Source organism: Lepidochelys kempii, chromosome 18, assembly GCF_965140265.1.
Source record: "Lepidochelys kempii isolate rLepKem1 chromosome 18, rLepKem1.hap2, whole genome shotgun sequence".
In the NCBI taxonomy this organism is placed as follows: Eukaryota; Metazoa; Chordata; order Testudines; family Cheloniidae; genus Lepidochelys; species Lepidochelys kempii.
Window position 1 is genome coordinate 23,446,539 of NC_133273.1, and position 24,183 is coordinate 23,470,721.

The 24,183-nt window shown below is 57.1% G+C and overlaps 2 protein-coding genes across 3 annotated transcripts in view; both read left to right on the forward strand.

Annotated features, from left to right (window-relative positions):
* Positions 1 to 24,183, forward strand: part of ESPN (espin) — a 78,113-nt gene that overhangs the window by 50,798 nt on the left and 3,132 nt on the right. For both annotated transcript variants that reach the window (XM_073316602.1, XM_073316603.1), the window contains exons 10-11: positions 14,091 to 14,236; positions 16,152 to 16,427. In XM_073316602.1, the coding sequence (XP_073172703.1) occupies positions 14,091 to 14,236; positions 16,152 to 16,427 (422 nt within the window). The remainder of the gene's footprint in view (positions 1 to 14,090; positions 14,237 to 16,151; positions 16,428 to 24,183) is intronic.
* LOC140900052 (espin-like protein) lies at positions 19,407 to 23,055 on the forward strand. The gene has a single exon (XM_073316604.1). The coding sequence runs from the start codon at positions 19,812 to 19,814 to the stop codon at positions 21,513 to 21,515; it is 1,704 nt and encodes a 567-aa protein (XP_073172705.1). The 5' UTR covers positions 19,407 to 19,811; the 3' UTR covers positions 21,516 to 23,055.

Here is a 24,183-nt window from a genome sequence, read left to right on the forward strand (position 1 = left end):
TTCAGACACACACTAGTCCCTGTCTCTAGGAGCTGAGCGAGGGGGGGAGGCAAAGGCTAACATACATAAGATTATGCAGGTACTCTGCTGTACATGGTCCCTGCTATTTCTCTGCGGGGCACATGGGGACACCTGGCCAGCTTGCAGCCTCGCCCAAGCAGGTTTATGATTGTGACACAAGGATGTTTGGGATTTTTCGTGCATGGAGGGGGACAGGTGGGCGCTGGGATCAGTAAAGAGAGACACCGAGTCAGCTGACATACCTCCCAACCAGCCTTACTGTAGCTGCCATTTACCCTCAGAGGCTTGAGACTAGCAACAAGCCATGGTTAGCTCTGTCACATACAGACAGGGGAGGAGGTGAGTCCCTGCTGCCAAGAGCTTCCGTTCTAAGTAGGCACAGGACACGCAGCTTGGCTGTTGCGGTTCAAGTCCTGGTTCCTTTGCCACTGTGAATTGGTGCCTAACCTTTGTCACCTGAACTAGCCGGAGGGAGAGCGGAGGGTACCGCTGCAAAGTGTCAGAGAAAAAGGGACGTGTCATTAACACTCAGGATGCTACACTTTGATCTTTCTAAGTGGTTTGTCTGAGTGACGCCAATTTCAGGCAAACCCAGCCCTGCAGCCCCCTTGGAGCTGGGCCCCATGGCAGCCAAGTAGGAGCTTCCTCTGTGCAACACACCTCATAAACAGTCTCCAGTTATTTGTTCCTGACCCTGCTTCCCTTCTGGAGCAGCTGCCAGGGTTTGGGTTTTCTCTTGGCACTGGGGACCCTGCTGGGGAGCTCTCCCTGTGCCCCGAGGATGGCACAGCTGGAGATGGGCTGGCACATGCATACCGCAGCAGGGAGCCGGAGGCAGTGGGGTGTTCAGACTGAGCAGGCGGTATTGCTGACCTACTCTACCAGGCCAGTTGGCTCCTGTCCCCACTGGGCACTGTGGCTCTGGCTGCCACATACAGCACTTCAGGTGATGCGGGGTCTGTCTCTGAGTGGCCCGTGGGGGTTGGGATGTGGGAGCTCTTGGTAAAGACAACGCTGACCCCTGGGAAGCGACACTCTCAGATCCTCACATGCCTCAGCATTCCCTCAGTGGATCGCCGGTGCCAGTGACCGGGGAGCCATTAGGTCTGTCCGCCCAGCCTATGGCAGGGGGTCCCCAGCCCAGCTCCCAGAGTGGGGCTCACGCTGGCCCGCTGACAATAGCGGTATAGACAGCGCTTTGAAGGTGCAGCTCAGACCCCAAAGCCTAGCGAGGGGGATGGGCATCCGAGCCCAAGCTACAGTCCAAACCGCATCTCGAAGCAAGCACTAGCCGGAGCCCAGACCGGCCTGATGAGGAGCTGCCGTGGCTGCCGGGCAGTGCAGAACGGCACCCTGTAGCCCAAGGCTTTATTCTGCAGCTGTCACTGGAGAAGCTGCACTTGGATCCTTCCCTTTGTACCCTCCTCTGGGAGCCCGGATGCGTCTGGAATGGAACCGTGCTCCTGCCGCAGGGAGCCCTCGGGGACTGTTCCCAGAGCCTGGCTGAGCAAGCAGAGGGGCCCTGGGAAGCCGCTCTGCTGGGGGTCCCCAAACTCAGCTAGGGTTAGAAGAGGCAGCCTGGAGCTGCCTGCTCCCTAGCAGGGGATGCACCCGCCAGCCTGGAGGAAAGCAGGCCCCCAGAGAAAAAGGCAAGTAGCGGGTCCCTCGGCCCTGAATTACACGGCCCAGCTGCCAAAGCCTGCAGCCCAAACCCACCATGCGCCCCTGTGCCTGGCAGTGGCAAGGCTGTTTGCCTGCAGGCCCTGTCACCAGCATGAGGGGCTGTGGGGCCAGCCCCTTCTGCAGGGTGTGTTAGCATGGAACAGTCAAACAGCTTGCCCCTCTGAGGGCCCCCCCATTCCACTGCATAGCATCCCCCTCCCTTTCCTGCCAATATCAATCAATCCATCCTTCCTCCCTCCCTTTTGCTATCAAGCTCCCCAGCCTCAAACCTCCTCCTTTTGTAGAGCTGGGGAGGTGGCCCTAAGGGCCCACAGCTGGCCCAGCCCTGTGCCCAATATCCCTGCACTCAGAGGCAGCAGCTGGGCTCCTTCCTCCAGCCAGGGGGAGAGGGTTAACCCTTCCCTAGCCAGCCACCAGTCAAAGCCCAGGGTAGCTGAACAGACAAGCCAGGCTGTTCAAGAGCCCCAGGAGTGGCTCAGCCGTGCTGCTGTAAAGCACCAGACCCAAGGCCCCCTCCTTGTCTTCGCTCGCAAACAGTGTGTTTGCATACGGTGAACGTCCTCATGTAGACAAGAGGCGGTGTCCCTTAAATCTGTGTGAGCTGGTCGCGGTGACCCCCCGGATCCTGCCGCATCCCCCATCCAGCTGCCCTAGGGCAGGCAAGGCCCCCTGACCCCCCCGCCCCTGCAAGGCTCTGCAAGGCTCCCCTGACCCCCCGCCCCTGCCCGGCCCCTGCATTGTCCCTGTGCCCAGCAGTCATGCTGCTCTTCTCAGAGGGCAGGGCTGGGCTCCTCAGCATTGGTGGGGGTTGGGCTTGGTGCCCGCAAATGGGGGGGAGCTTTAGGCACAGACAGGACACAGGTGCCTGCACCCTCTGCATTCGGGGCCTGCCTGCTGGGCAGTGGAGCCTGCAAGAGTTTTGCTTTGTGCCATTGGGTCACAGAGCTGGGGGGCAGCTAGGTCACAGCCAGGGTGGGGGAGGAGACGCTACCAGGGCCTGCTGCCCCCGTCCCCGTCTTTGGGGGTGTCAGGTGCACAGTGAACATTATTGATCGTGTGAGTGACTGTGGAGGGGGCAGGCAGAGGGGGGCCCCTACAGGCCAGGCAGAGAGGGGCCCCCAGAGGGGCAGGCAGAGGAGGCTCCCCTGGAGGGCAGGCAGAAGGGGGCCCCTAGGGTGTCAGAGTGAGGCCCCTCCAGAGGGGCAGGAAGAGGGGGGCCCACCAGAGGGGCAGGTTCTTTCAGAGGGAACCCCAGAGGGGCAGGCAGTCCCTGCCCCAAAGAGCCACCAGACGCAATAGACCAGACAGACACAGGGTGGAACGCACCAGCAGGGACCTACGTGATGGCAGCAAACGGCATGTCAGTGTCAGGATTTATTGGTTTGTTTCTTTTGGGGAGGTGGGGGGGTTACGTAGGAGGGGATCAGCTACATGGAAAGAACAGGGAAGGGAGGGGCAGGGTTGAGGGGGACGGGAGAGGGGAGGGGAGAGTAAGGGTGCAGGTGTGGAGTGAAGCTGAGGTGAAGAGACCAGGGGGAGCGGGGGCAGAGAAAGTCCGGTCAAACTGTCGGAAGGTCTCGGAATACCCAGTGGCCCCTGCTCTGTCTGGTTCTGGTCCTACCCACTGGGGCTCTGGCTGGCAGCTCTCCACAGTTCTCCCCCAGGGCTACATAGTGGGGAGAAGGGCGGCAGCTCCTAGGTGCTAGTCCCCCCAGAGTGGGGTGGGGTGGGGGAAAAATCTCCCTTGCACAGTTCTGGGTCATACAGAGTCCTGGGAGAAGGTGGGCCCCCCAATATAGTTAGCCTGTGGAACTCACTGCCACAAGATATCATGGAGACCTACCACGGGCAGGACTAGCCAGGAGCTAGCCAGAGCCATGATAATGAGACCACCCAGAGCCACAACAGGCAGGGTTAACAATGTCCCATGATAGGAAGAAACACCCCCCATGGCAGGTTATCCAAGCATTGTCCGTTAGGGGGTTTCTTGCCCCATCCTCTGGCAGCTGGTGCCGGCCCCTGGGGGAGACAGGAGACTGGGGCCTGTGGGCTCCTGGTCTGATCTTACCTGGCAGGTCCCTTGTTGCTCAGATCCAGGTTGCCTGCAGACCCATTGAGCGCACCTGCCACCATCCATCAGCCCACAGAGTGCCCTGGGGGTGCTGTCTGGTGACCCCATGTGGCACTTTGCTGCCTTGGGGGCTCCTGTGCTCGTCCAGTGGGCTGCAGGAGTTGAGTGTCACCCACCCCAAGGGGGATTAGCCCAGCGCTGCTCCTTGGCACCTGCACAGAGCCTGTGCTTGCTGGCCTCGGGAGAGCTTTGCCTAGTGACCGTCTCTGGCATGTGTTAATTGCAATGCTCCTGTAGGGCATTAGGGATGTTTTTCCCTCTGCTCGCTCGCTGGCCTCAGGGTCAGACCCACAGAGCCTGCCCCACGTCCGTCGCATGACGAATCTCAGCCCGTCTGGCTGTGTCTTTAAGAGGCAGTGATCAATTGGAGCTGGCAGCCCAAGAGCAGCAAGCCACTGGTGTCCCAGATACCTGAGCCTGCAGCTGTCAAGATTGTCTGAAGCCAGTTACTCTGTAGGTGTGCCCTGCACGGTGCTATATAACCCCGCCGCAGAGCTGCTGCACTGGGGATTTCTGCTGCCCGCCACCCTAGTGACGGGACAGAGTCATGACTGTCACATGGGCGACACTTACGGAGATCTCCTCGTCCTCCAAAAGGCTGGCTCCCCTCACGCCTCTCCTGAAGAAACTGCTCAGGATTAATGGTAACTTTTGGCAGACCCTGCACCACACCCGGGAAACAGTAGCTAAAATAACAGCGTGTGCAGGCGATTGCCTGTAACGGTGAATCTCCTCCAGCAATACGGGCACGTTATTAAACCAAACAGAGCTTTAAAGAAAGGTATCCTTGCAGATCAGATATGCTTTGATTGAACAGTACAGAAGAATAAAGGGGACTTCTAAGAATAGAGACACACATGCAAAATCCAGCCAGAGACAACTGACAATGGCAGAGCAAACTGCCACTTAACTTAAACCTCCGAAATGCGTCTGCTCGCCAGTACCCCGCACCTGTGCTCCGGTGCAGTGAGCCCTGTCAGCAAGGACTCTGAATCGCGCTTTCCTCTTGAACCCACTCTGCAGCTTTCAAGGCTCTCTTCCATTCGTGGGAACCTGCTATGACTGGCTCAGACCCCCAGGCTGGCAGACAGGGGAAATATTTCTTAACTTTTATTTTAAAATAACTTGAAAACGTTAGCGTAAGCGTCAGCTTATGAATTTACGCAGCCTTGCGTTGGTTCTCTGTGGCAGCTAGCAATGTTCCCCCTTGGCCTCACTCTCACTTGTGTTTCTAGTTTCGTTTTTTAACCTTAACTCCATGGGCTTGTCTGTCCTCTTCACTGGGGTCTGCGTGGTATTGCTCCTTTCTGCTCGTACCCACTTGTTCTCCCTGCTGGCTGCTTCTCTTCTCTGTCTTGTGGGAGCCAAATGCCTCCTCTTCTAACTGCACTTCTCTGCTTCTCTCTCTACCTCCTAGAAGGAAAAGCTTTGGGGCACAGGAAGAGACCAAGTCCTGCAGCTGTTTTACCATCCCTGTGGGAAGTCAGCAGAGTGCCCAGAGCGTGGGGGGGGACGAGGGAAGGGAAGTGCCCTGGCTCCTTTCTACTAGTCCCTTAATGGTCAGTGTCCAGTTTATTCTCCTCTCCTCCACAGGGAAGGCTGATGCTATTTGCCATTAGGATGGGGGCTATTTAATGACTTGAGACCCGCTGGTGATTGCTGGGGCACACACAAATCTGATCAGCTGGGTGGGGCACGAATGGCGCTGCAGAGCCCTGCTGGTATCCTCGGGGCAAGGAGCTGCTGTGTCAGCATGGCCCAGGGCACCTGTCCGCTTGATCTGCTCTTGGCAACAAACAGCTGCTTCTCCGAGACCCTCAGGCTGCCAGAAAGGACCGGGATTTAGGCACTCAAACTCTGAATGCCTCCCATTACTTCTGTAAGGCCAAGGACACATTCCAGCTTCCCTCTCAAGCTGCCCAGCCAGGACCCAGCAGGGAATATCTCTTCTCCCCACTTTCCTGGGTTACTGTACCAGCATACAGGAGAGGGGAACATGCACAGAGGATCCAAACTACAATCCCCAGCCCCTTTAAGCAGCCACTTTACTGTAGCCCCAAGGTTTCCAGTACAATTCAGTGCATAAACACCCCCAGGGAGGGCTGACCCTGAAGACAGGTCTCAGAGAATGTGTGGGGCACCCCTGCAAACTACATGTGGCTGTCAGGGGAATAGTTGTTTTAGTAAATTTGTTACTGTGTTTTAGCCACTTAAATACTGATAGCAAAGTAACACACCATCCCTCTGCTAGTTACCTCTTCAAGCTGCCCTGTCGGGAGTCGTTTCCGTCCATGCATCGTTAGTGCAGGTGGAGGGCTTGTTCATGTGGGAAAGCTGCTGCTTGCTGCCACGTCGCCCTGTCTGGATGGCTAGCTGGTGGTTATTGTTGCTGGGGGGGTAATTTTCCCTTTCTGGATGTGGACTAGCCAGACCAGTGATGCAGCCGTTTGCTCTCGGCAGCTGCTGCTCGGGGACTTGGGTGCAGTTTGTACTTTCCAGGTGGAGGGCACAGGAGCTGGAACGAAGCTCGTGGCAGTTACTCACTGTTGCTACCATGAGAAACTGCCCCCCTCCTGTTGGGTTAGAACAGCTGTTTGTCAGCAGCTCACGCCTCTGAGCTTTGCCCTATGTCACTGGGCTCAGTCTCTGAGCCTTTGGAGTCCTTGTGTTTAACTATTAACAAATAACCTTGTCTCGACAAATGGCAGTGATGTAGCAATCGCCAGTATAAGTGCTTCATTTTCTGGCGCAAACTAGATATTCAGCATCAGCCCGCTGTCATTTCCACGGCCCGCTCACTGCACTTAGAGGGTAGTAAATCCCTTTGCCTCTGCGTCTCGCTTGGCCTAGTGCTCCCTGCTAGAACACTGAGCTGTGCTGCCTTAGTGCTCTGTTGCCCTGGGCTCCCTAGAACAGGGACTTTCTGCCCACCTGGTCCAGCTGCCTCTGCACAAGCTTTAGGACTCAAGGGGCTCTTTTGCTTCCTGTTCCATGGAGTGGTGAGACTCCACGGGGAGCATGGGCTGTGGCTACAGGGGGGTATCGTGCCTGTGCAGGTCCATGCTAGTACTTGCAGACAGACCCCGTCAAAAGAAAGGCCATAGGGTTTAATAGGTCTGCTGGCAGTCGGATTCTAGAGAAAGTGACTAGGTTTCTCTTGAAATTGCTCTGAAACCCCGTACCATTTAATAAGGAATGAGATCATTTCTCCAGGCTTGTTTTTAGCCACCCTATAGAATTCCATAGCAGAGTCTATATAATACTAATGGGGGATTAGAAACCCTATGGAACAGTGACCACTTTTGGTGCCATTCTAGAGGCTTTTCCTGTAACAGACGGGTAGTTGTACCTAGCTGGTGACCCAGCCCTTCCCTCTAACTCTGCATGTGCAATTCTCTCCCAACTCTACTGCCCAACAATTATCAGACACGCTTCAAGCCCCTGTGTGTAAAGCAAGGCTCCCACATTCAGAGGGAGGCATCAAGTTTGGCCACCAATGACACATTGGTTTGAGAAGGACCATTATGTGGGACTTGATCCTCCTCCCAGTATCGTGAAAGCTCCCAGTGGCTTCAGTGGGGCAGGATTGGGCACATACCCAGCCCCATGTGCACTGTGCATGTTAGCAGATCCGGTCCCAGTGCCGAGGAGCTTACAGGCTGGATGGAGGGGAGCTCTGATGAGATGCACTGAGCTGATACCTCCAGATTAATCTGCTCTTTAAAAGGAAAATGCTGGAGCCAATTTTCCAGGCTCTGTCTCATGAACAACTGTCACGGAGTCCCCGGGCGATGCTCTGGAACTGCTCCCTATGAAGCCAATCAGGATTCTGGGGAAGTCTCCTCTCCGTGAGCAGCCTGTCTGCAGGGCACACAGCTCACACAGCTTCCACCTTCCTGGGTCTGACCTCAGAGCATTCAGCATCCTCTGCCCCTCCGTGCGCTTCCCACAGCCAGTCCGCCCAGGTGGGGTCCTGGGGAAGCCAGAGGGTCCTGCCCCCAAACTCCGCAGTCAGACGTGACTCTCAGCCAGCCAGTAAAACAGAAGGTTTATTAGACGACAGGAACATGGTCTAAAACAGAGCTTGTAGGTGCAGAGAACAGGACCCCTCAGCTGGGTCCATTTTGGGGGGCAGTGAGCCAGACAACCATGTCTGCACTTCACTCCATGTCCCCAGTCAGCCCCCAAACTGAAACTCTCTCCAGCTCCTCCTCCTCTGGGCTTTGTCCCTTTCCCAGGCCAGGAGGTCACCTGATCCCTTTGTTCTCCAACCCTTTAGCTCTCACCTTGCAGGGGGGGAAGGGCCCAGGCCATCAGTGGCCAGGAAACAGGGTGTCGGCCATTGTCTGTGTCCAGACCCCTGCACACACCTGCCCTCTAGGGCTCTGCAAGGATCACGCACCCTTATCCCACCACCTAGATACTTAAGAACTGCCTAGGGGAAACTGAGGCACCCCCAGACTATTCAGAGGAAACATTAAGAACAGTCCCACTTCGTCACCACAACTACAAGCTGGGTCCAACTGAGGACCTGCTTACTGACCTGTCGGGTAGTCGTCCACGTGCCCGCTTCTCCCACGTTGCTGCAGGGGCTGTGGTTTGTGCCCAAAGAGCCAGCGACGTGGGTGCAGAACGATGAGTAGCATCCCCTCTGCTGTGAAACTGGCCCTTCCAGAGCTGCTGACAGGAGCCACAGCTAGATCGGGGGGGATTCACCTCAGAGGCCAAAGGACAGAGAGTTTCTCATTCTGGCCGTGAATGTCTTCCCCAGCCCCTTTGGATACAGCCCCACTCCAGGAACCAGGGTGGGCCATGGCCCTGGCTGTGCGCTACACGTCATGGGCCGTTGAGGACAGTGTCCATTTTACTGTGAGCATGCCAGGTACCTGCTGCCAGGGAAAGGGCCCCGGGGGCAGCTCCTCTGCCAGGGTAACTGGCACTGCACCACAGACCCATGCTGGCACGAGGAGCTGGCTGCTGCGCCTGGGGAAACGGACTGCACCTACTGAGGCTGCTAGTCCCACAGCCCCCTGGTACCACTATGGTCTCTGTCCGGGGGGACCAGGTGACTAACCCCCTGCCATGCAGCAGGAGACAGGCAGAGTCAGGGGCCCTAGCACCGTACTAGAGAGACACACGCTCGTGCCATGTTAGGCTTGATTGGCACTGGGAGCTGGCGTTAAAGTGGCCAGCCTTGCTACTATGAGCAGCTGTGCAGTGCGCGAGAGAAGGCCCTGTGCCTGGCACCGGCCTTTCCACTCCCACCACAGCCCCCCTCCAGCTCCCCTGGCGTGGCAGTTTCCCTCAAGGAGCTTTAGCAGGCGGGGCACAGGAGTCCAGATGAAAATAATTGTGTTTAATCACCAGCCGGGGGCTGGTCTCCCTCTTCCGTATTGGAGCTGTTTATTTCCTAGCCCACACCTTCACCCTGGACTCGGCGGTGCAAGGCGTGTGTTAGGAGCCTTGCCCCGTTCACATCACTGGGAGTGGGCCCACACACACACAGAGCAGCTTGGCTCTGGGAGTTTAGTTGGCCCAGGAAAGGCGGGAACCCCAAAAAGCTGGAGCAGCAGCAAGCAGGAAATATCTGCCTAATGCCAGAGGCTGCTCTGTTGTGACAGCAGCCTGGAGCTCCAGGGCACCACATGGAGAGGGGCAGTCCTCGCTGTCCTCCGGGCGAGGAAGCGGCTGGCCTGGAGGGAAGAGCCCTCACTTGGCTCCTACAAACCCAAAGCAGCTCCCAGGGGCAGGCCTACAGCTGCTAGGAGAGCTCGTGTGCATGTTTATTGGCAGTGGGTGACCGGGCGCTGGCTGGTTAATCTGTCCTGCTTTGCGGTGGGTGGGGGCTGATGGCTGCGTCCCAGGAGCTGCCGTCTGATCCCTTCGGGACGGTGTAGGCCCTAGCTGGCCGAGGTGGGCCCTGCTGGCTCTAACTCTGTGCTGACTGAAGTGATGTGCTGCCAGGCTGAGCAAGGTTAGGGTGCTGACACATCCAGGGAAAGCAAACAACATGTTGAAAGCAGCTGGACATTCGTCAAGCAGGAGCCGGCTGGTGCAGCTGTGCTCTGGGGCAGGAGGGTTTCTGGGCTCTCCGATGCCTGGGGGCTGTGGGCTCAGCAAGAGCCTGGTTTATTAAACTCCCTTTGACTGGCTAACAAGCTCTGTGTGTGCTGCGCAGAGACCGGCTCATTGCCGCCTGCGCGGGATCCGGGGTTCGGACGCTGGCGGGAGCTGGTCCCTCCCCAGGTGACGCAGGGGTGTGGTGGGGTCGGCTGACCTAAACTCCATTCTCCGCCACCTTTACCCGGGGCTGCACTGCCATGCTCCCTTTCCAAAGGGACAGTCAGCAGTGCTGGAAACTCGGCGGTTGGCAGCACTGGCTGGGGCAGCAGGACCTGGCCCCCCCGACCCAGCACCCACCCCAGCAAGTGGCAAGGAGGAGGCCGCAGGGCCCATTCTGTGTGCACCCCAACAGGGGCCCCAGTTGTGCTAATTGACTCGGCCTGGTTGTGAGGGTCTCCCCACCACACCCCACAGTTTAACACTCCTCCAGGGCCACACAGCTTGGGGGCGCCCCAGGGCAGAGCAGACCTGCCAGGGGTGTTTGCAATGGGCCAGCAGGACCCCTTTGCAATCTGACTGCACATCCCAGCTCTGGGGAAACAGAGCCGAGCTCTGACCTGGGCACTCGCTGTCCCGTGTCCAGCCTGAATGGGCCAGGCAGGCACCTCGGCCCCTCACTGAGAGTTTGTACGAGTCTCCTTCCCCTGAGCTAGCCAGGCCCAGAAGTGGGAGGGGAGTAAATGGCAGGGGACATAGTTTGTTTTAAACAAACACAAGTATTTGCAACATTGAAACACATCAAAGGTCCCACTTCCACTGCCCGGGCTGAGAGAGAGCAGGATGGCAACACACACAAGTAGGGTCGGGTTTTCCAAAGTACTCGGCTTTAGCCCAACTCTGCTCCCCTTGAAATCAGTGGTAAAACTGCCATTGGCAGCCAGGGAAAACCCCTCCCTGAGTGCGCCATCAGCCTCAGTAATTTGGATGCTGGTAGCAGCATGGGGCCACGATCCAGGTCGCGTTGCAGTCCAGGCGCTGTGCCAGGGCCTTTGACGGCAGCAGGGTCAGACTGGCGGGTGAGGAAATCAGCGTGACCGTCCCTTTTACTGAAATTGCAAAGTAACGGCTGGCCCCAGGGCTGGGCGCTCAGTGTAGCCAGTGCTGTCGGTACATGACTGGGGTGCCTGGTGCAGCTCTCATGGCCCACATGCTGAGCTGCATCGGGAAGAGCAGCAGCAACTGGGCTGGTTCGAGCCCTGGCTCCTTAGGAAACCCCTAAAAGCTCTAAGATGAATCCCCTGCAGACTGCACAGTGGAGCCTTTGTGCATGTTCATACGGCCAGCATTAGCTGGACACGTGAATACCACCATGTCTTTTGCCATCAACAGCTTATTACTGTTTACAGTTTGGCAGCCTTTCAGTGCTTGGTCTTATTACCACTGAATCCAGGAGGATTTGGGGGGCACAGCAGACGCTTAACGACATTTCATTTTCCCAAGTGGGCCATTAAAGCCAAACAGCCTTTTGTCCACTTGCGCAGCCTCAGCCAAGAAGGAAACGCGCTTCAGCCCATTCATTCGCTCCGGCAGGAGGACAGCTGGGAAAGCACTCTGCCTCCTTGCCACATACCGGCTCATTAGGAGACTCCACTCACGTGGCACAGGACCTATGGTGGGTAAAAGGGCTGGCGAGTTTTGTCAACTGGAGCATTGGGGCTGCATAATACGCACAGCCGTAGACAAAGCAAAACAGGGCAAGTCTTTGCAAAGAGCAGCAAGAATTCTTAGCTCGCACAGAATATTAGTGTTTCCAACTGCTGTAGAGCAATGGTTTGCCTGCAAGAGCGGTGGGACCAGGTACTGCTGATAGGTTAGATGATCAGATCGTCCTATAGAAACAGGGCTACTTGGCTGCAGGGCAAACTCATCTCCCGTGTATGCTGAAGGTTTGCTTTGTGGGGGCTGAATGCACCCAGCAAGGGGAGAATAGTTCTGTAGATACCGCCAGCAACCAACCAGACAGGCATCTTCAGGCACCAGGTGGCCCTGCTCTCCTCTGGGCTAGCCTGGCCCTGGCAGGGCTGCGCTCAGACTGGATTTCACTGTTCAGTGAAGCTCAAGAGCACTAGAAAGTTGGGCTTACCTGGCTGACCTTGTTCTGACCCCGCAGCTGCCGGCTTTATCCCTTCTTAACCTTACCTGACTGTTGCTTCACACATGGAAGGCAAGTATGGGGTTGGTAGCGAGGGATTGGGCGCGGGGCACGGGCTTAGTGGCACGGCAGTGCTGCTGGCAAAAGAGAAGCCCGTTGCTGAGTCAGCCTGCCAGCAGAGCTCAGCGCTCGTGGGGCCATTAGGAACCGGGCTGCCCCTGGCTGCCAGGCTGGGTCCATTTCCTGACTTCCCGTGTGAGTGTGCTCGGTTTTATTCTTAGCCAGTACGTCTTTAACTTTGGCTGCAGAGTTACTGCTGAGGCTTCATTTCAGAAGTGACCAGTCAAGACAGGGAAATCCTGCTGCCGCAAAGGCAACAGGGCTGTCGAACGATTTCCAGGGTGTGCAGCTCTCTGGCGGAGCCCTGCTTCGCGGGCTGGAGGGAGGGGGCTGCACGGTGGAGATGCTGGTGGAGATGCTGGTGTTTCCGCAGGCTCTGTAGGATCAGCTCGTGAGGCACAGAAAGAGCTCTGGGTCCTAAGGGCAGCACACAGCCAGCTCCTTCCTTTGATTGCCTCCTTCTCCACTCAGCCCATTGGCGACTCAGTGGAGTTTGCACTCTGGAGGAGGTGGTGCCGTCTGGTTTCCTGCTTTGTGTTTTCTGGTATCTGAAAGGCTTGCAGACTTCCCAGTGCTGAGTCCAAGTACTGCCCCACAGCAGAGACGGCTCCCTGTGGCTCTGAAACAACCCCGAGCAGTGAGGACCCTTCCCTCCCAGTAATTGTCTGGGGCCACACTTGTTCTGGATCTAGGAAGCCAGGATTTCACTAGGGCAAGAGGAGATTTCTCCCCTGTGGATATTCCTCTGCGGGAGGGGGGAATGCTCCGGGAGCCCCGAGAGCTGCATGATTTGTCTTGTTGTGGTGTTTGGGGGCCCAGTCATTAACCCAGACCCCACTGTGCTGTGCTTTAACTACATGTGAGCATCTTTTTAAACTTCATTTTCCTTGTCTGCTGAGTAATTAGGTTGTAGCACTTGGTGTAGAATCAGTTGCATTTCCGAGGGGCAGCGCGTTGGCAATAGGAGCAGCCAAGGAAAGGAATTCATGAGAGAGTCCCCGTTCCAGCCTGGGGAGAGGGGAGGACACCCCAAAGGGAGGTGTTTGGAGGTCATGCCTGGGCGCTGGCCCCGCTGGGGCTCGGGGTCGTTTCAGAGCAACAGGGAGCCATCTCCGTTGTGGGGCAGTAACATTGTGAGGAGGCAGTTGGGGGAACCATCCCCCCACTTGGCCAGAAGAGCCCTAGGCCCCAGAGCAGGATGATGCTGGGGCAGCAGAGCACTGCCTGGCTTCACCATGCCCACACCCCATGCAAGTAAAACCCCTTCCTGAGGACCCAGCAGGGGTGCGATTCCTGAGCCCTCTGCCCTGCACAGCCCACTTGAGCTGAGGGTGAGCTGGCCCAAAGCACCCGAGGCGCTAGGCTTAGCCAGAGGCAGGTGTAGGGGAAGCAGCTGCAGGAGATGGCTGAGATTAGACGGTGATTCATCTCCAGGTTCAGAGTTCAGGGTGGGCAGGTTCCCCAGGTGATTTCAGATGGCTCAGAGCGTGTCTTCCCTCCCATCTGATTGTGGCCGGGGGCTGTACCCAGACTCAGCTGTTGCAAGGCTGGGCCCTGCCGTCCATCAGCAGGCAGAATGCAGCAGCTCTGGGACCTGTGCCAGCTGCCTCGCACTTTCAGGGTTGGTTTTGACCTCTAATGCCCCAGGTGCTTGGGAGCTGCCTGCGTGGGCAATGCCTCTTCCCCGTCCTGCTGCAGGGGAGCTCAGCCGCAGCAGCGGGCCTGGAGCGAAGCTGCCCACAGGGCCCCTGACTCTGCGATTACTCTCCCCCTGTTCAAAGTGGCCCGAAGCTGCTGAGCTCCAAGGTGCAGTTTGGGGCCACATCCGCTGGCTCGAGGCTCTGGGGGGCCAGGCCTAGCAAAGCCCTGGGGTGAGTTTGCTGTGAGTCTCCTCACCACATCCCCTCTTCCTCCTGCCAGGTTCCAAGTCGTTCAATATGATGTCCCCAACCGGTGACAACTCCGAGCTGCTGGCAGAGATCAAGGCTGGGAAGAGCCTCAAGCCGACTCCGCAGAGCAAAGGCCTCACCACTGTCTTCTCAGGCAGCGGCCAGGCAGGGGCCAATGTAGGTGACTGGCTGGCCCCACTCCACTCGGGCCCCGCTCAGCTCCACGGGGCAGGGAGCTGGGTTAGGAACTGGATTAACTTTTTAATTAAGGGCGGCAAATTTGATTGGCTGCAGTTGTCACAACCAGCTGGAATCCTCAGCAAAATTTAGCATGATCCGCTTTGTGCTGTAAGCAGGGAGCCGCTGGGGAGGGGGGGCTGGGGGTCCAGGAGGGAGGGCACTTTCCACAGGAGACAGCCGCTGCTCCCAGCCCTGGGGAGTCATGGGCAGAGATCTGCCCTGAATGGGCTGGGTACTCCCGTGCTAAAACCCAGGCAATGGCAGGCCTCCCCCCCCCCCCGCAGCCCCTGAGCCCCCTCCCCACAGAGCGCCCTGGCCAGGAGTCAATGTAACCTTCCCCCGGGAGCCGAGCACCCAGCAAAGAAGGGGGCTTACCCCAGCCAAGAGCAGCTGTTCAAACAGGGACACCAGCCCTCCTAGGGAGTGCTGGGGTGGGGAATCCCCAGAGCACCCCCGGAGCTGGCTTGGCCCCCAGACGCAGGGCTGCCTGAGGCCGGGGTCCGCTGTGAGGCTTCCGCATGGACGGGTTCAACAGGTCTGACAGGAAAGAGGCTCCTGTCCCTGGGCTGTTTGAGCCCTCCTGTAGAATTCAGTTCTGGGTCTCACGCTGCACCCCAAGGCCCCAGGATCTGCTGTGCCAGGCGCTGTACAAGCACCGAGCGAGTGGCAGGCGCTGCCCCATACAACAGATGCTGGGCGAGGGGAGGAGAATGGCAAAGCTCAGCCCCTCTCCGGAATGGCTCAGACACCTGGAGGAAGGGGCTTGGTCCCCACGGTTCCCCAGCACAGAATGTCCCTGTCACAGAGTCCCCGGGCGATGCTCGGGAACTGCTCCCTATGAAGCCAGGCAGGACTCTGGGGAAGTCTCCTCTCTGGGAGCAGCCTGTCTGCAGGACACACAGCTCACCCGGCTCCCACCTTCCTGGGTCTGACCTCGGAGCATTCAGCATCCTCTGCCCCTCCCTGCGCTTCCCACAGCGAGTCCGCCCAGGCAGGCTCCTGGGGAAGCCAGAGGGTCCTGCCCCCCAACTTCGCAGTCAGACAGGACTCTCGGCCAGCCAGTAAAACAGAAGGTTTATTAGACGACAGGAACATGGTCTAACACAGAGCTTGTAGGTGCAGAGAACAGGACCCCTCAGCTGGGTCCATTTTGGGGGGCAGTGAACCAGACAACCACATCTGCAATTCACTCCATGTCCCAGCCAGCTCCAAACTGACTCCTCCTCCAGCCCCTCCTCCTCTGGGCTTTGTCCCTTTCCCGGGCCAGGAGGTCACCTGATTCCTTTGTTCTCCAACCCTTTAGCTCTCACCTTGCAGGAGGGAAGGGCCCAGGCCATCAGTGGCCAGGAAACAGGGTGTCAGCCATTCTCTGTGTCCAGACCCCTGCACACACCTGCCCTCTAGGGCTCTGCAATGATCATACACCCTTACCCCACCACCTAGATACTTAAGAACTGCCTAGGGGAAACTGAAGCACCCCCACACTATTCAGAGGAAACGTTAAGAACAGTCCCGCTTCGTCACAGTCCCACACACCGGACTTACTTTGTAATGACAGAGGGGACAGGACTCAAGCAATTTTTTAACTTTCATAACTTACACAGCAAATCTAGAGGTGCTGGGACTCTGAAGTGCCAGGCCCAGAGGTGCCGGGGCTCAGCCCCAGCAAGCCCTAGCACAAATTGAGCACTGCCAGCACGGGGCAGAGGGAGTCCACGGATGACCAGGATCTTGGGCTCCCTCCCGCGGGGAGAGGGGTAGCTTTTCTCGGAGCGAGCGCCTTCTCACATAGCATCTCCCTTGTGTCACACCACTCCCTGAACTAAAGCCCTCTCCTCTTTCTGCCATCCAGCTAGAGACTGCAGCTTCCTCCCTGTCCCCCGCAAGGACACTCACCCCACCGACCACGCCCGACACAGCCTCCGTCCCCTGGGCCACCAGCTCCCCTGAGCCGGTCATCAACGGCAACTCGCCGCTCATGGCCTCGGGGCAGCCCAGCCAGCTGGACATCGAGTCCCTGATCCCCACCCACGACGAGCAGGGGCGGCCCATCCCCGAGTGGAAGAGGCAGGTGATGGTGCGGAAGCTGCAGATGAAGATCCAGGAAGAGGAGGAGCAAAAGCGCAAGGTAAGAGGGAGGGGGGCCCTCCACGTGCTGGAGTGCAGTGTGCTGTGACCATCCCCTGCCGTGTGCTGTGACGGGGCCGAGGCTGCGAGAGGGGCCTGAGGCAGCCGTTCTAACCGCCCTTGGGTTGGACCCGGCGGCTCAGGGTGACTCAGAAAGCGGGATGGGGAAACACAGGATGGCCAGCTGGGCTGCACAGGGCAGGATTTGGGCCTCTGGGACAGGTAGAGGAAAAACCCCTCATCCCTCCCAGCCGGCAAAGTGCATTATGGGAGAGGCAATCATCAAGGCTTGGTGCAGGCTAGCAGCCCTGGTGCAGGTTAGGCTGGTTCCAGGCAGCAGCTCCTAGTGTTGATAAAGCTAAACAAGCAGGAGTCATTACGCGTGACCAGCTAGTAGAGAAGGGCATCCAACAGCGCCTGCGACTTTATCTCAATGGCTACAGGAAAAGCAGACAGCCCAGCGTCTAACCCATAAACCACCTGTTAACCCCCAGTTTCCCTTGGGCCTATAGGCAGGAGTTCAGGGTTTTGCACTTGCAGAAACACATCTTGCATTCTACGCAGCATTGCCCAGACAGCAGCTGCAAGCTGGTACGCCATCACATCCACTCACTTAGGGTGTTCATCAGAGAGTGCTGGGGTCGGGGTCTGACTCGACAGCCTGGCTCCCCCACACCTAGGCCCAGAGGGGCCACCCCCAGCAATGAGTGGAGAGGCTCCCACCTGCTCTGGCTCAGGTGCCAGCGAAGGGATGGGTCATGCCATCCTTGCTCACACCAGGGGGAACCGCTCAGCGAGTACATCAGTGAGGCTCGGTACGACAGCGGGAGGCCAAGGTGCACTTGTGCAGCACAGTCTGTCTGTACCCACGCACACCCTGCTGCGCTAGGGCCCAAGCAGCCACACTAGGTGTGCACTCATTCCTGACACACCCAGACAGGCTTCCGTCCTTCCAGGCAGCCATGGAAGCCCTACAGCGGGAAGAAGGCTTTGTGATGTAAAACCTCCCCAGAGGCAAGCCGAAGCCACAAACCATCCCAGAGCTCAGTCTTTGCTAAGCTGCTTCTTGACTGCCGTTCCCCAAGGGCTGCAGAGACAGGATCCATGGAAGGCAAGGCTGGCTGGCATGTCCTGGAGAACCAGAGCAGGGCCACGTAGGAGCCACCTGCAGTTCAAGGCATGTTAGCATGAGAGACAGCCCCAGGCGGAAGGAACATGCAGTCTGGCTGACACCTTTGTCCAAGAGCAGAGGCAAGTGAGCGGCTGCTTTCAGCCCTGCAGAGACGCTCGCTCTCATGTCAGCCTGGGCTCGTTGCAGAAACCAAATGCGGAGCAAAGTGGGTAAACAGACTGGGCAGGGAGGCCAGGGGAAGTATCGAGGTCAACCCGTATTTAAGACCTTTGCAGATGAGGTGGGTGTTCCACAGCATCGACTCGGGATTTTCTCGTTAGCATGGGAGGCGCAATAGCTCAAGTACAATGGTGAGGTGATGGGGACAGCGCCAGACCCTAAGAGACCCGGCCACAGCGCAGGTCCCTCTGGAGGAGTCCAACTAGTAGAATGAGCAGCAGCAATCTGGCTCCTGGCGAAAGGAAAGAACCCTCCCCCCAACTGCATGAACATCCGCCTTCGCTGGACAGAGCCCTGGGGAGCTGGGCCCCTCCCTCCACTGCAGCGACATTCCCACCGGAGTGTGGTGAGGGTTTGCACCCCACAGCATCTGTATCGACTCCCACCACGGGGCTCCCCACACCCTGGCACAGCGTGCGTTGCCTTGCTCCGTCTGGATTCTCTGAAGAGGGAGGCTGGTCGGAGATTTCTGAAGCTGACCAGACAATTGATCAGTGTCCCACGCACGGCCCCCATCCAGGTTAATGGGGGTTAGTGCAGCTAGTGGGCTTTGAGAAATCTCAGCCCTGACTGATGCAGCAGGAAGCTTTTTATTAATGGAACGGGCTCCGGGGTAGATAACTGGGACCACGGCTCAGCCCCAGCGCTGCTGTAGGAGCTGCCAGAGCATGCTGGGTAAGGGACTAGTGACCTGGCAACAGCCATGCCAGCTGGACTCGGGAAAAGAGGGAGCTCACAGCCGGGTCAGTAGCCAGGACGGTCTGCTAGCCTATCCTGGCAGGACTCGGCCTGGTTGTGCCCGTGGTCCTCATGGGGAGCCATCCTTCCTCAGATTCCTGCTCAAATGGATCTCAGCAGTTCTGATGTCAGCTCCATTTGGCTGGAGCCACCTACCCCTGGCAGGGCTCTTACAGCTGTGTAAATGGTCAGTTGTGAAGGATTCATTCTAAAGAAATCCATTAAAACCTACCATAAAACCCTGCCACTGCGCAATCCCTCCAGCCAGGCCATCTCAGCGCTGTTAGAAAGTAACCCTAAAAGTCAGTGATTTGGGGGTGCAAGGCATTATTGGAGCTGTCAGCTTGAAAAGTCTCTTTTTCTCCAGTTGGTTTCTGGGCTTGGATTTTCGTTTAGACACAGTTTGTTAAGGCCGAAGCCCAGTCCCCAGTGTTTTCCTTCTGGGCATGCAATACGTGCCTTGTTCACACGGAGGACTTGCTTCCCTTCAGAAACGTTTGACCCGTTAAGATTTGTGTGTGCTGTGGAGAGTTCTGCATGAATTGAAGCATTCTGCATGAGGCTGAGCTCTTTGCAGTGCTCTGGTCAACTCTGAGATGCATTTAAACTGCAGTATTTAGCACATGCGGGGCTATCGAATATGAGCTGTGCCTGTCACCGGAGCTGAAAGCTGATCACGTATCAGCCATTAACAGCTGGTAGAGGGTACCCACTCCATCCGAACCAACGATCGCCCAAGCTGGGCAGTGGGACAGAACTGCCATTTTCTACTTTAAAATGAGGACCAAGGGGAGGTTTATGAACAAAGCCAAACCCCTCAACTCTCCCATTTCATACGGAGAAGATACTGCAGGTTTAAATGTCTTACATGGTCATTCAGTGGTGTAATGAGTGAGCGGTTCCTGGAAGCATCTGCTGCTGTATCCTTTGATCAGGGACTAGCAACAAGATATTCTTAGCAAAGTTCTCTCTCCAGCAGAGCGTGCGCGATGCAAACAGTAAGGCTCTCTCCTCCAGCCTCATTCCCTCACTCCATTTGCTTTGTATCGTCTGCCTTTGTCTACACTCCCCTGCCCTCTCCTTGCGCTCAGTATTTCCAGCCTGCCCATTGCCATTACACCACTAAGGACATGTAAAGTCTAGAGCGTGTGCAGAGAAAGGACAATGTGGAGCTCTGTCCTGAGGGAGATGTTTTTTCCCCCCCTGCCTTAGCTTGGGACCGGGAGTTACTACAATCACGAAGGCTGGAGGTATTCCCATGCACACAATGGCATTCTGGGACCCTTCGGGCAGCTGATGACTGAGGAGGACATAATCCGCATTGAGAAGCAAATCGAGAGCCTCCAAGTGATGCACAAAGTTCAGAAGGTGGAGACGGAGCTGGAACAGCTGGAGCACGAAATGCAGCAGCTCCTCCCACTCTCTGCTGCCTTGGCAAAGGAGCATTTCACGGCAAACCCCAAGCGCATGCAAGGCCAAGCCGATGACCTCCCGGCCTGGTGCAGCAAGATCTCCACTCTCCTAAAGAGCATGGCCATTCTCCTGGCTATGCTTGGGGGCAAGGCAGTCAACCTGGCAGATATGGTGAGCCCCGACACATCCGAGCACACGAGACAGGCCGCGAGCACCTCGCCCAAGGCAGCACCGCTAAAAGAGGGCTCTGCTAACATCGGGAGATCGCAGTCCTTCAGCTGCACTCGGGAGGAGGTGGAGAAGGAGATTGTGCAATATGGTGTGTCGGTGAAGAACCTGAAGGCCAACTATGAGTTGCACACGCAGTGCCAGCTGCTGGAGGCTGTGTCCAGCAGGGTGTACAAGCGGAAGAGGTCCCTGCCTGTGGGAACCATGCCATACAGCTACGGCCGAGAGCCCATCCTGGAGGAGGATTATATAACGAGCAGCGATCTGTTCAGTGCACTAAGCGAAGATGCTGCAGCGGATGGCATAGAGCCACCCAGTACGCTAGAGCAGGCTCCCTTGCCCTACTGCGAAGCTGGGCCCCGGCCCTCCAGAGACACAGAGACACAGAGTGCAGCCACGGAGCCTTTCGGGGAGGCCCTATTTAGTGCCGACCACCTGACCAGAAGCCTCCCCGTGCAGACGGAGCTGAGCTGCGTGCAGGATTATATCGACATGCGGAAGGAGCGGATCGTCTACCTCTTCCTGGAGCACTGGAAGAAGTGGACGTTCACCGAGTCGGTTAGCCACGCTCGCCCCAAGAGGAAAATGGGGCTCGCCGAAACGCTCGACTCAGAGGTCAGCGCCCCGCTCCCCATGGCGACCGGGAAGAAACCCAGCGAGGATGACCGGCTCTTGTACTTCATGAAGCAAAGGCAGGTGGTGGGGAAGCTGATCGCCCACTGGAGAACCATCATCAGCCAGGTCCCGACGCGGCAGATCCGCCGCCTGAGCCGTGCTAGCATGTTGTACTGGCCCGAGCACTTCCTGCCGCACGTCTGTGGCTCCCCAGCAGCATACGGCAGCCTGACGCTGGACCTCTTCATGCTGGGCTACTTCCAGCTCCTGGAGATGAGCATGAGCCGCGAGGAGAGGAAGTTCCGGCACCTTCTGTGCTACGAGATGTTTGACCGGCTGGGCAGCCACAGCTGGGAGCTCATCCGCCAGTTCCACAAGGTGGTGATGGAGGAGATCGAGGCCGGGAAGCGGGACTGGCTGGATGGCTTCGAAGATCTCAAACAGGAGTTCTTTGGGGACAGCCTGGAGCCGGAGCCAGCGGCCGCAGCGGAACCAGAGCTCCCAGCAGGAATCCAGCCTCCACTGCTGCTCCATCAGGAATCCTCCCAGAGCTTAGTCAGTGATGCCCCACAGCCCGCTCCAGCGCCCGATGAACTGGGCCTTGCCCCTGCCCCTAAGAGCAGGGAGAGCTCCATCCAGCTAGTCTCCGAGCTAGGGGAGTTCAGCAACGAGGACATTTGTCGCTACATAGACCGTAGCTTCTCCTTTTGGAAAGAGAAGGAGGCGGAGATGTTTGATATCTGAGCGCCCCCCAAGCAGTGCCCAGCGCACGCTGTCTCAGAAGCAGGCAGGGGCCTCCGTGCCCTTGCCCCGCACGGCTCTCAAGTCGCAGGTAAAGGCGATCGCATCCTCTTTGAGGTGGGATGTTGGTCCATCTCATAGAGGGAATTGCTGGCTGAGAAGCAGCTCCAGTGACAGCAGGGGACAATCAAACATGCGCCGGCCCCAGAGGACTTGACAAGGGCTGTTTGGCTCAGTTAATTATTTGAGGGACCCATTGTATTTCCAAGATGAACTGAGCCCAACCTGTCTGAGCCCAAGACAAACTTTGGGGAGAGGCCTGTAATCATTTTATGTGATGGCTAGGTGAAGAGCTATAAAACAGAACAAAGAAACACATATTCCCCGGCTGAACCCAGTACAGGATTCTACTGGGCAGACTAGGGACTCTGAATAGAAACAATTTAGTATTCATGTAAGTAGCGTCAGAGGGGCCCCAATCCTGCAGTTGTTACTCAGGCAGAACTCCCATGGGCTTCAGCAACTTGTGACCTCAATGGCAGTTTGGTTTGCATAAGAACTGCAGGATTAGTCCCAGAGTCTGCACTGTTCTGTTGAATCCTGAATTCCCTACATGGACCGTCTCAGAGTCCTTCTTTCTCAAGAGAAGCTTCTTGCGTGCTCCCTGCTGGCTGAACTGACCAGGGTGCGACTGTAACCATGTGTCACGTGACGTTGTGGCTGTTTGCCGTTTTCCGTAGGAGGTGGTCCATGGATTTTCCTCTCGAGCAGCGTGTACATTTGCTGTAGTTCTGAATTAGCTGGAGGAAGAGCTAATCCCTGACAAATGTACTATGACACGAGCTATCTCCAGTTTTCTGCGTTTTACAGACACTTCTTTAGCTAATGTTTCCTTTAGCTGGGAAGAGAGTGATTTGGGAGTAGGAACTGGTATGAGCATCCCCATCCTTCCTCTGGCGAGGCGGAGGACCGCACCAGAGTTGCCCTGGGTCCATACTGAGCACAGGCTGAGTGCTGTACTAATTGGTCTCACAGTGCATGGTTCTGCAACCAGATTAGCAATTCCGTATCATGTTAAAGCCGTGTGGAGAATTCCCTTTGATGCTGTGTGCTTTCAAACTAAAGACCACTTGGACCACATTGTTCTTTGAAGATTCCCAAGAGTCCCAAGCTTGCCCTAGTGGAATGTGCATGGCTTGGAATGGAAATAGGACCAGAGTGTTTATTGTATAGACATTTGGAAATGAGGTTTGCTTTAAATGGGGGGAGTGTGTGTCTGTGCGCGTTTTGCATCTTCCCTGACACTGCTTGTGACAATGAAGGAATAAAGCTCTCTGCTCTCGGAAGGGAGTGTCGAGGCTGTTTCAGTGGGATTTGGGACCCTCGACACCTTGCTCTGGGGCACTGGCTGTTCCAAGCCAAGTGTCCTGCAAACACCCAAGGAATAGGGCCAGATGTATATTTGTCCTGGTGAATGTGGCCTGAAGCCCAGTGCCCAGCAACTAGCCTGGTTCCTGCAGCATCAAAACAGCCAACTTTAAAGAAAGGAAAAGATGGGGGGTGTGGGGGAGGGTGGCATATAAAAATCCTTCACCGTAGCTGTGCCAGCAGCAGGAAAGCCCTGAAGGACGGCACTCTTGCACTGTCAAGCAGCAGGTTGGTTTGGTGCCGAGAGCATGGCTTGGTCCTGCTAATGGGAGATTGTGCGGGCAGCCCCGTGTCTGACAAGACTCACTTCTGCTAACACTGATCTGTTGGAGCCCCCAGCCCAGGGAGTAGCCCTGAGGGTTCAAGCTTCCATGGGCCAGTAATCAGGCTAGACAGCAGGGATGAGTGATCCAAGCATAATGTGTGGGAAACTTCCATCTGGCATGGCCCTTTAGGCCCAGTCCTGCTGCCAGTGGTTTCAGTGGTGGCAGGGTTGGGCCCTGTCTCATGGAGACACACAGATGAAATCAGGACCAGCCTGAATGCTGCCCCAGCTCTGAGCTCGTAGGGCAGGATGTAGTTGACTCTAACTCCATCCCAGTCACATTTCAGGGCCTGGTCTGTTGCCAAGCCCGGTTCCAAAACCCGCTGGGACACGAGAGGGGCTGTTCTCCCAGCATCCCCCGCACAAGCCAGGAATTATCCAAGAGCTCGCTCCCATGGGACGCACCAGCCAAGAGAGGCTGGCAGACTCTCCGGGGCTGCGAGCATCGCTCTTCGCAACCAAAGCAGGAGTTAGACGGCAGCAGAGCCATGCCACGGAGCGTCCCGCCAGGTCACACCCCCAACGCTGCCTGGGAGGCTGGGGGCTGGTGCAGGTGAGAGCTCGCTGACTCTTCTCCCGCTGACGCACATAAAAGCGGAGGCACGCAGTGGTGAGAACCGGCTCCTCGGAAACCATCAAGCGACCTGGGAAAGGGGGAGTTAGGGGAAGGGTTGCTCGCTCCACAGGTGCTGCCTCCGATGCGTGGCACTGTTGATTAGTCAGGCCATGTGCCGAACCCTGGACTTCCCACATGGCTTTAGTCCTGCCCAGCCCTTCGATGCCAAGAGCTCGGCTGTTGCCTGCGTTGCGGTCAGAGTGCCCCAGAGAAGAAGCCATCTGTCTGTAGCCAAAGGCGACCGGTCCCACACCAGGCCGGGTTCGTTCTTTCAGTCTTAGGGAAGTGGTTGGGTTGGGGGA